Raw genomic sequence first — 11,344 nt, forward strand, 5'->3', positions numbered from 1 at the left:
ACATCAGTTGAGGGCTGCAACTTCACTTTTTAAGTGACAATATCCTGGCATGTGTAACAATTAACAACTACATAACATGATAATATGATCTAAGTATGCATGTTGATTGACTTAAAACATCTTAATTTACCCAAATGCCAAATAACTCATAAAAAGTATTGTTTTTATCTGTACTCTAGGCAGACATGGCTGTACCAGTACCAGAGAAAAGGCAGAGAAAGAATTAACAGTGACCCAGACCCAGAAGGGACAGTTAGACAGTAAACAGCAGTTAGAAATGGAGAGACAGAAATGGAAGGACAGGGTCCAAAACAAAAAAGTAGGAGAATTAGGACCCAGAGCAAAAAGGCACCGCAGAAAGTATTGGAGGAAAGCAAAGAAAAGGTCCAGAGCTATGCAGAATAGATGGCTAAATGAAATAGACACCCCACCAGAATGTCCTCTGGACCAGGCTGTTGAGGAGCCTACTTCAACCCAGCGTGCCCTTGCAGCTGAGAGAGAGAGGAGAAAAACCAGGAAAAGACATGCAAGGGAGATAAAAGCATTGAAAGAAAAGGTTAAGAAATTAACAAAAGAGCAACACAAACTAAGAAAGCAGGAATGGCGGAAAAAGAAGGCTCAAATAGAAAAGTCAAATGTCAAACTAAAAGATAAAATGATTGTAGATTCTCCATGAACAGAAACAGAGAGGATGATAACGGGAAGCCAACATCGGAACTCCCAACATTAGGAGATATCTTCTTTTCCACAAGAGCTGAGAAGCAATTATACAACTCATGTGGCACAGACCCGACAAATCCGGTCACAGACAACTGGCATTACACTGCAAAAACTGCGTATCTAATAAAATCTAACCAAGATTATTAATTATTAAACTAGATTGTATTGTTTTCAGTATAAAGAGACTTACCTAGCGCTTTCTCATGAAATCATTTGACTTAATTTAAGAAATGTTTGACTTATTTTAAGACATCTCATCCTGAAAATAAGCAAATCTTTCTTCCAGTGGGTGAAGCAAATTTGTCCTAAAAGCAAGCCAATTTGTCTGCCAGTGCGTTAAGTAAATTTGTCTTGATAAGATTCCTTAAAATAAGTCAACGTCTTCTTAAATTAAGCCTAGAAATCTAGACGTACCCTAGCAGCAGCAAATGTAATTTGCAGCCAGGGTAGTCTAGCAACTCTCTGTTGGCTTGTGAGCTGGAAAAATCAAACTTCGATCAGGCCAATCATATCGTGTGTAGAGTCGGTGGGCGGGCTTAACATAATGATGACAGAGTTGCGACGATTCCACGTGAATTCCTTGCTACTTAAGTTGGCAAAAGTTTGATCAACTAGCCAACTAGCTCCACTGGTGGGAAAGCGCATGGGACTCATGAGATGTAGGCAGTGTTGGGAAGGATACTTTCAAAAAGTTACAGAATACATGCCCAAATATGTATTTTGTGACGTATTCAATCTGAGTAACGTATTCTGAATACTTGGATTACTTCCGCATTGAATTGCAATGCAGCCATCAAATCCTGCTTACTAAGCAGGCCTATTCTGGTGTGTTCTTCTGTTCCAAATGGCTGAAGTGTTAGGCCCACATAGGAGAATGTAAAGTCAACTAAGCTACCTGATACAACTATAAAATAGCAAGGTGACCAGTAAAACTACAGCAGGCGACTAGGCTAGGAGGAGGGATGTCTGTTTCTGTCCAGTGAAAGATTTTGAAACTGACAGGGACAGCTTGTCCTCTCCAAGCAAGCCAGACCAGGGAGCTCTATGCCATAGCCCCTGATGTTATGGACTTCATAGAGTGTAGGCATGTTCAACACCTCTTGTCCAATGCCCAAGTCCCGCAGGTTAGACAAACTATTATATATAAATATCTAATACTTAGCTCTACACCGAAGGCAGTAATGATTTACTTACTTGCTGAGAGAAATTGGAGCAAATCATAGAACTTACTTGCCTGAGGTCCTGTAGAAACTCTTGTTTGAAGTTTGATACCCTTTCCCTTGATACTGCCATGTCAAAACTAGGTAAATATCTTTAATCAGTTTGATTCTAGATTAGTTTGTCAACACCGTCAATTGTGTGTCAACACCGTCAGTTGTATGTCAACCCCGTAAAATGGAGGTTTTTCATTTTAATAAAAAAATGTATGTTTCATTGGTTCAATTGAGTGTGTTCATACATTAAAACACCAACTTATCTACATGCATCAGTGTCTTGTGTGCACAAAACCACTGATTGTATATATTAAAAATTTAAAAATAGTAAACTAAATTAAGGTAATTTAAAATGGCTTATTCAAAAACAATGTAAAATGATATTAAAAGTGTATACAATGCAATTTATCACTAAACCTTGCTAAGGCACACCATTTCTACACACTTAAAAGACTTTACAGTGTTGTTGAATTGATCAAACATACAAAAAAACATATTTTCATGTGTCAGACGGGAGTTGACAAATGACAAGTTACTAAGTCAGTAAATGTCAATTTTTATAAAAAGTGGTTAATAAAAAACCTGTTCCTTTTCAGGCATGATAGATGAGATCTATGTTTATGATGATATCCAATTCAAATTAATGTAGTATCAATTTTTTGTTTGTCACTTTTGTCCCTTATCTCAAGAATCAGTGATAAATATTCGCTAAAATGAATAGCAATTGGAAAAGAAATACAGGCATTTTCGCCAGGTGAGACGACCCCCACCCCCCAACTCAAGCATGATCTTCCGACAAAAATGTGCATTTTTAGGAGAGAGGGAGATAGAGAGTGCGCGTGTAAGTGACAATTACTTTTTGTGGTAGCAGAGTAATGGATACCTACAAGAATTGTTTTGAATAAGACAAAAAAAGATGTAGGCAACGAATGAAATGTTAGGTGTCCGTGCGCAGGGGGTTTGGACAGCAGGTTACAGTATGTGAAATACATCAACCTATTCTGTTCTTGCTGTTTTTCTCACGATACAGCCCTTACTGAAACTATAGAAAGCCCCAGACGAATAGGCAAGATGTTTTGTGGTGCGTCGGGAAATGAGACATTTTATTTTTTCCCGAAAAGTGGGGTAGCCACTGGTCTCGTTGACGTTGGACCCCAAAGCGCATTAAGACACTTGTCATTTTCCTTATAGACAGACCCATGGCTACACTAGACAGGCAACTGTGTTCTGTTCCCAGAGCATGCTGTCTATGATCTACAGGATTAGGGCCTCCTCGACGAGGAGATTGCCCACGGATAATTTGCGGCACAATTGAATGGTAGCCTATTATGGAACCTCGGGCCCGAAAGAAAAAGAAACAAAACATTTTCCTGATTAGAAAATATTTCTTAATTTAGTGTTATCAAATAATGAGACATGCAATTAGGGGGTAGTGGTGTCAGCGCTCATTCAATGTATGTGCATGTCTGCGCAAAACTGATTCAATTTCTGACAATTCACGGCAGTTTTCGGTGTTGGCTGCAAATTGCCTTATACAGTTGTAAACCTGAACTTCCACATCAATCTACAGTGCCGCTTACTGACGAAAATTACACTTTTCATGCAGTGGTGAGTACTAGAGTAGTTGTAGATTTTGATGAGGAAATTGTGGAGGTGAGGTCTAATATGTTGATAGGTGTAAATTAACTAGAAAATGTAATTCAGAGGAATTACCAACAGTTGTGGGCAGAGGAAACAGTTACAATTGTTAAATTATTTAATAGGAAATTATTGTAGTGAGGACTTTTATTTTGAAACAGTTGTAGGCAGAGAAAACAGTTGCTGGGAGTCATAAATGACAACTGACAGTTGGAATGGCTGAACAGTTCAATAGTTGAGGAGTTTAAATAGCTAAATTACAGCGGGTAAAAAATATGTACTGAACACGTCAAAAAAATTTTCAGTAAGTATACTTCCAGTGAGGCTATTCACATGAAATTTTCTACAGACATTAGTATTAACTTAGGTAATCCACACATATTAAAAAAATCCAAACATTAAGAGCCAAGGACCACTCGGAGAAAGCTCCAGAAAGACTTGGAGGCAGCAGGTTCAATTGTTACAGAGAAAATCATAGGTAATGCACTCCACCGCCATGGCCTCTATGCACGTTCACCCCGACTCTATTACTGAAGAAAAACATGTCGAAGCTCGTTGAAAGTTTGCTACACAACATTTAGACAAGCCTATGAAATACTGAGAGAATGTATTCTGGTCAGGTGAGAGCAAAATTTAACTCTTTGGATGTCATACTACACACCATTTGGAGGAGAAATGGCACTGTGCATCACCCTAAAAATACCATACCAACAGTGAAGTTTGGAGGTGGAGGCATCATGGTGTGGGGCTGTTTTTCATCTCATGGTACTGGCCGACTTCATACAGTTGAAGGAATGATGAATGGAGCCATTTTATCTGGGAGAATCTTGCCATCCACCAGGACAATGAGGATTAGACATGGCTAGACCTTCCAGCAGGACAATGATCCAAAGCATTCAGCAAAGGAAAGCCGAGATGAGCTATGAGACAAAAGTTCACACTCTGTATCATGTTTCAACACACTTTAGGTCAATATCACACCGAACTTTTCCTTTAAGTTGCGTTTTTGGAGGGGTTTGCTTTACCGAAGATGTTTTTATCATAATAAGATTGCTATGATTAATTCCCCTAATGCAGGGGTCCCCAACCTTTTATGTACCATGGACCGGTTTGATTCCTATTTTGTTTTTCACGGAACGGGAACAAAACATGGGAACTAAATGTGCATTACGAATATAATCAGTGGGAGCCCTGCTTGTTTTCCTGCAACAATAAGCTTCCATCTGGGGGTGATGGAAGACAGTGACACCCTCAGTGTGTTTGAAATGTCCAGTCGATTGCGCAATTTGGTCTTAGTTGCAGTCATTGCCGAAAACCCGGCCTCGCATACCGGTAGATACGTGGTGGGAAACGTTTTCAGCGCTTTTACGGCTATCTCGGGATATTCTGCTTTGGTTTTGATCCAAAAACCCGCCAGAGAGGTTTCCTTATACACACTCTTAAGCAATTTCGATCAACTGCTCTTCCTCCTGCGCTGACAAGTTAGGACTATTCTGGATATTGACAAATGGGTTGCGGACCCACTCATTGGTTTGCCGTGGATCTTTGGAGGATGGGAAGTAACGCTCAAACTCATTGGAAAGCGCAACAAGGTGATCGCGCACCAGCTGCGAGAGAAAGGGCCCTGCCTCAGTCTCTCCCAAAACCCACTACTGTTTGGAACATATCAAATACACGGTCCACTCGTCGTCCCCACAAATCAAGCTTGGCTTTAAATGCAGCGACTTTATCTGCCAGTTTTAAAGACAGTCGTCATTCTCCCCTGGAGTGACAGGTTCAGGTCATTAAGCAACCCGAATATGTCACACAGGTAAGCGAGTTTTGACACCCAGTCCTCATCACTAAAATGTGCAGCTAACGGTGACTTTTTTTCTGTAAGAAATCTCTGCAGCGGCTCTCGCAACTCAAACACTCTGGCCAGTACACCAGTGACCTGCTAAAGATGCTTGTTTTTTGTTGTTGCTCATTCTAGCAGTTTAGTTAACTTCGTGTGACACTACCGTTCGCCAAGAACTGATCAAGTGAAGTGAGCTGACCTGAGGCTGCGCAGCGCTGAAGGCAATATGTAAAAGTGTTGAGGCGGGACAGACAGACGTAAGAAAATAGACCTTGCAAAATGCAAACATGCGTGCAATCAAACAACTGCATATAGGCCTATGCCATGTAAAAACGTGACATTATTGCGAATTAAATTTAGTTTAATTTGTATGCATTTTTTTTTAACTCATGTCGTAGGCTACGGCCCGGTTAGGAATGTCCTGCGGCCCGGTACCGATCCGCGGCCCGGTGGTTGGGGACCGCTGCCCTAATGGGTTGAGCACGAGTTTACAATTTTGGTACAAACACCCTCTCTATTTGGCCCTGTAAGCCCTGTATGCCTGAGTGACTGTGGGACAGCAGAGATCTGTGTAAGACATTATCTGTGCTTCCTGGACTAGGCTATTTCTGTTCCTTATTTTCAACTGAACTCAAAGATAATGAACATAGAGTATTTTTAGTTTGTTATGCCCATTATCATCTGTCCTACATGTTATGCACTTCTGCTGTAGCATTTATTTCAGTTTTTTATTCAGCTATATTTCTGAAGAAGACATTGTCTTGCACATCTTTTGAAATTTGATAGTCAAATATGTCTTAAAGTTAATTCATAAAGTAATTTTCTTCGCATTCATTTCATTCCCAATCAAGATACACTGCTAATAATTGCTTTACCTATTGCAACAATGCCGTTCCATCTTATTAAATTGGAAAGAGATTACCCCACCCAAACAATCTCTGAGGCTTGAAGATGTCACTGGATAAAATAAGGTATTCAGAAGATCGAAAAAGACATTTTAAGATCCATGGCCCTTTTCTTGAAGATATGAATAATTCTGAGAAAGTAGTGGAGGATTAGTCCTATGATCTGGGTGGTTTGCCTTTGAATCTTTGAAAACATGGTTTCTCCAATATAACACTTTCTGTCAGCACCCCCTTTTAAAGTCTGCATGAGAATATGGGGGTGGGGGGTGTGGTGCAGAGGTGTTGTGGACAAGAAGATGACAAGAAATCTTGTTTGTAATGAGATGTAAAAAGTCAAGAAATATGTAGTGTAATGACATTTTCTTCAAAACTACTCTGACCTTCTATCCATCTATGTTTCTCTCATACCCAGGAGTGACAGCTCGTTCCGTTTCTTTGTCTTCTTCTTTGTGTACATCTGCCAGTTTGGTGTTCATGTGCTTCAAGCCATTGGTATAGCAGGTTGGGGAGCAAGGTGAGTGACACCGATCAAAAATACATGAAAGAAATAGTGATAACGGATATGTGAAAGAAATGATATCGGCTGATTGAATCCAAAGGAGTACACTGCAAAAAGTTCTTTATCTTAGAAAATCAGAAAATCTATTTGGTATTGTTCTTAGTATGAAGAAACTTATCTAGCACTCTCTCGAAAGATCATTTTGACTTAATTTGACTTTTACTTATTTTAAGGAGTCTTATCGAGACAAATTTACTCAACGCACTGGCAGACAAATTTGCTTGTTTTTTAGACAAATTTACTTGCTTTCAGGATGAGACTTCTTAAAAGAAGTCAAACTCTTCTTAAATTAAGTCACATGATTTTACGAGAAAGTGCTAGGTAAGTCTCTTTATACTGAAAACAATACCAATTAGATTTTTTGATCTTGATATAAGATTAATAAGACACTTGGATAGATTTTATTAGATAAACTGTTTTTGCAGTGTAGGGAGTCATTGTTTGCCAAAATCAAACTCATTCTCTGATATGTCAATTATGGAGATAAACTGTACTTTCTTTTTTGAATTGTGAATGTTTTTTAATTATGCAAATGCCTTGAATCTTCCCTGTGTCTTTAGTTGGAATATTTGTATAAAAAACTGTGTTTGTTGTTATCTCCAGATTTAATTATTATTTCTCCTGAGCAAAAAGCTTGTTGTTGTTCACATGCTGAAAAATATTTGCACTATGAAGCTGCTAAATGCACTACTATGAAGCTGCTAAATGACCTCTCAGTTTTGAATGTTCAATTGACCGTTCGCAAAAGCCACGCCCCCTAGTTATTGTTACTACACCAGTCAAACTCAGACCGGAGTTGTCTAGAAATTCAATGGTAGCTGTTAAGACTGTCTGTAAAAGTTACAGCACAAGAGGCTCTTTTAGAGAGCCACGGACCTAAATTAATTTACAATCATTTACAATCCGTTGAAAGACAGCAGTATGACATGGAGACACATGTATAAAAATTAATATCTAGCTTTGTTGGGTGACAAACTTAAACGGGAGTTTAAGAGTGGTGAAAGAGTGATTCACTGATATTAATATTAGCTGTGCTAGATAGACTTGCATGCATGTTACAAGGACACTGGGCCATGTCATGTAAGGAACATGGTGCTGCCAAAAAACGGAAACATAGCCTACATTGCAGATCCACTTCAAAACGGAAACATAGCCTACATTCCAAAACGGAAACATAGCCTACATTGCAGAGCCACTTCAACTTTATTATTTTATGGTGAATAAATATTACACTACTATGCACAGCCCCATGCTTCTCTGAAGTGATGAAGCTACATGTAGTACATTATTAGCAGCGGTTAGTTATATACAAGCCTCCTCCAAGTGACAATCATTTTAAACACACTTAATCCACAGATGTGGTGGAGCACTGTTTCGTTATGGTTTGCTGAGGAGTAACCCTTTGCTTAAAATAGTGGAGATCTGGGACGAGAGAATTTAATTTAATTTAACATAAACAGAAAACTTAATCAAGATTGAAAGGCATTTTTCTGTGTATCGGTGTTGCGTTAATCCCACATATGTCATTTGACTGTCCTTTTCAACTCATATCACTATAATATCCCATAAAACTGGACAAAAATCAAGGCTCCCAATACATTTCTATGGAGCCTTAAGGTGAAGTTGACGGGCCATGTCTGCCTGCACGGAGCTACTGGACTGCCATTGGCTCATCTGTGTTCGATGGGCGGGGTTTTTTGCAAACGGTCAATTGTTTTTATTTGCTAATATGTATGTATGTTTTGATGCTTTGTAGTGGTTGGATCTCAGCCCTCACTGGTCTAAACACAAGCATTCCTGTGGGCATTATCATGATCCTTATTGCTGCTCTCTTCACTGCCTCTGCAGTCATCTCTCTTATCATGTTCAAAAAGGTAATGCTCACACACCCGAGTACAGTATAGACATTAAGTTGTACAATCAAACAAATTGACAGTCTTCCCCTGTATATCTCAATTGTGTATCTCTTGTCTTTGACTGTGTACAGGTACATGGCCTGTACCGGACAACTGGGGCCAGCTTTGAAAAGGCTCAACAAGAGTTTGCTACAGGTGTCATGGCCAACAAGACTGTCCAGACAGCAGCTGCGAATGCTGCATCTAGCGCTGCATCTAGTGCTACACGTGGAGCATACAACTGATTGGCTCACTGAAGAGTGTTCCTGTTTTCTCTGTCCATGCTCTATATGATCTGATCCTCTGTACCACCTAATTGTACTCACAAGCCCTGGCCAGCTTCCTCAAGCCACTCCCATTCATGAAGTGAATGACTGTAAGCAGCCTTCTGATTGGCTCAGTGCACTCCAGTGACTTTACATGTCTACACGGCCCCCCCCCCTCCCCAGGCCCTTTGTCTTTCAACATACGGTGTGTGAAGGGGTTGTGCATGGTGCTATGAAGAGAAAATGAGCAGAACTTTTTCTTTCTTGACTGAATACCAGTTTCATTTTTCTGACCTTCCTCCACAAACAATGCCTCTCAACAGCATGCAGGAAGTTTCGTCCATTTTCAAGTCTTTTTAAGGTTTGACCACACTTAGCAACCCCCCTCCACCCTCCACATACATACTTTTGATCACGTCTTACTTTTTTCCATTGGTTCCTATAGCAGTCAGGTGTTTGGCAAGATATAGAGAGAATGTACTTAAACCCTCAATCCTAAAAAGAAATATCCTCTCCCAAATTGAGCCTCTTCTGTTGTACCCTCTCTTAGCCTACTTTCACAAAGCCAGGCCCTATAGTTGTCTAAACAGAAATGTATATGCCCATCACCAAGATTTGCCCTGATGCCTAACAGAGGTGGTAATAAGCCTTGTCTGCTTGTACTTTGTTTCCTTGAATGAGATCAGATGGGAGAGATGGGAGAGCGACTGGAAAGGGAAGAGAAATTACCCTAAAATCATTCCCATTCAGGATGCACTCTACACATGCATGACAGAACATGATGAATTTAGACCTACTTTCTTAAAAATGAGGACCTTTATATTGAAGATTTAAATTTAAAGTGCTTTGACTCTTGTTTGATATCATTTTGTCTTTCTTCTATAAAAGCTTAAATAACAGGATGTAGGTCATTTAAATGCTTTTCTTTCATATGGAAAGCCTCAGTTGTTTATTGATGAACAAATTCTGGTGGCATATACTGTACATGTATGTGTGATTGTTTGTGATGTATGACTATGTTTTATGTTTGGCTGATGCGCATCGATGGCAGGAAAGTAATTAAGCATCTGGGTACTCATGTTTAGGCATTCAAGACCTCCTGTCAGTTATTTTTCACTCTGCTAGGGCTGCCGCTGTGGAAGGCTTCTCTCTGAAATCTAAATTGTAACTTTTTTAATCAATATATTATAACTGACCTGTGAGATGGTCTCAGCCACTTCCATCTCATGAGATGAGTTGTGAAAAATGAAAGCTACAGCTAATAATTAAGAACCGCGTGTTTATGAGTGCATGTGTGAGTGGTGGTCCTTTTTATTAGTGGTGGAATTTTATTAATTATCAATGGAGTGTGATTCCCTCAGCTAAGCACTGTTGATGAAAGACAGACATATTTCACCTGTTGGCATACAGAATTATGTTTTATCTCTGTCTCTCTCAGACTAGTTCAAACTTCTTTATAATTTGTGTGTGTGCTTGTGTGTTAAACTACAGTGACTTGTTATTTTATAAATACATTTCCACCAGTTGCACCTGTATGTTTCTACTGTTATTTCTCAATTCTTTTTTTTGTGGGTTGTAAATGCTTTCGAAGAATCATTTGGAGAATTCCAGACAGCAGGCTGATATTATGATGTTAACCATGTTGCAATGAGTTGTGGCATTGAGTTGTGCATTTCAATAATCAATGGTGAAAGTATGTAGTTGAAACACTGAGAAGACACTGAAAAAAATCAATTGGTCCCTGGACTGTGGAGTCTGAAGTTATTTAAAAAAAAATTAAGGGATGTTTGTATATTTTGTAAAATGGTCGATTGATCACCTGTTGTCATGAACTAAGCTGTATTATATAAATGCACTCTTGTCTCATTCAGTTGCATGTTGAGTAGTTTGAGTTTTGTATATTTATTGTATTAACACAAAATAAAACTTAAAAGTACACATCCTGGTGATGGTTGTCTCTGTTTGCAATGTTGTTTGAAATGGTCTGAGGTATTCTTTCACCTCTCAGTAACTGCAGTTGTGACTTTAAACTAGTAATAGTACATGAAGAGTAGAGGTGCTTACATTTCTCTACCCTAGTATTCTTTCTCTATCATGCTGCTGAGGTCTGCCATGTTTGACAGTCTGAAAAGTCAGTGTGTTATATTAGAATATTTTATTCTAAATATATATTTTATTATATTATATTTTTTCCCCTCAATTTCATTGTTCATTTTTGGCGGTGCGCATTATACCTGAGTGTGTTATATACTCTGATATGATCAGTGGGTAGTTTCATGATAGTGATGGATAAAATCTAGCCTGGTTCCG

The 11,344-nt window shown here is 39.1% G+C and overlaps 1 protein-coding gene across 2 annotated transcripts in view; it reads left to right on the forward strand.

Moving 5' to 3' along the window:
* Window positions 1–10,972, forward strand: part of scamp1 (secretory carrier membrane protein 1) — a 74,309-nt gene extending 63,337 nt beyond the window's left edge. For both annotated transcript variants that reach the window (XM_076284915.1, XM_076284916.1), the window contains exons 7-9: window positions 6,727–6,828; window positions 8,630–8,747; window positions 8,861–10,972. In XM_076284915.1, coding sequence (XP_076141030.1) covers window positions 6,727–6,828; window positions 8,630–8,747; window positions 8,861–9,013 — 373 coding nt within the window. In that variant the 3' untranslated portion in view covers window positions 9,014–10,972. The remainder of the gene's footprint in view (window positions 1–6,726; window positions 6,829–8,629; window positions 8,748–8,860) is intronic.
* Window positions 10,973–11,344: the final 372 nt, after the last annotated feature.

This window comes from Alosa pseudoharengus, unplaced genomic scaffold (genome assembly GCF_046254945.1).
Source record: "Alosa pseudoharengus isolate Yale_2024_CS ecotype anadromous, Long Island Sound unplaced genomic scaffold, YU_APseudo_1.1 YU_APseudo_1.1_scf_14, whole genome shotgun sequence".
In the NCBI taxonomy this organism is placed as follows: Eukaryota; Metazoa; Chordata; class Actinopteri; order Clupeiformes; family Clupeidae; genus Alosa; species Alosa pseudoharengus.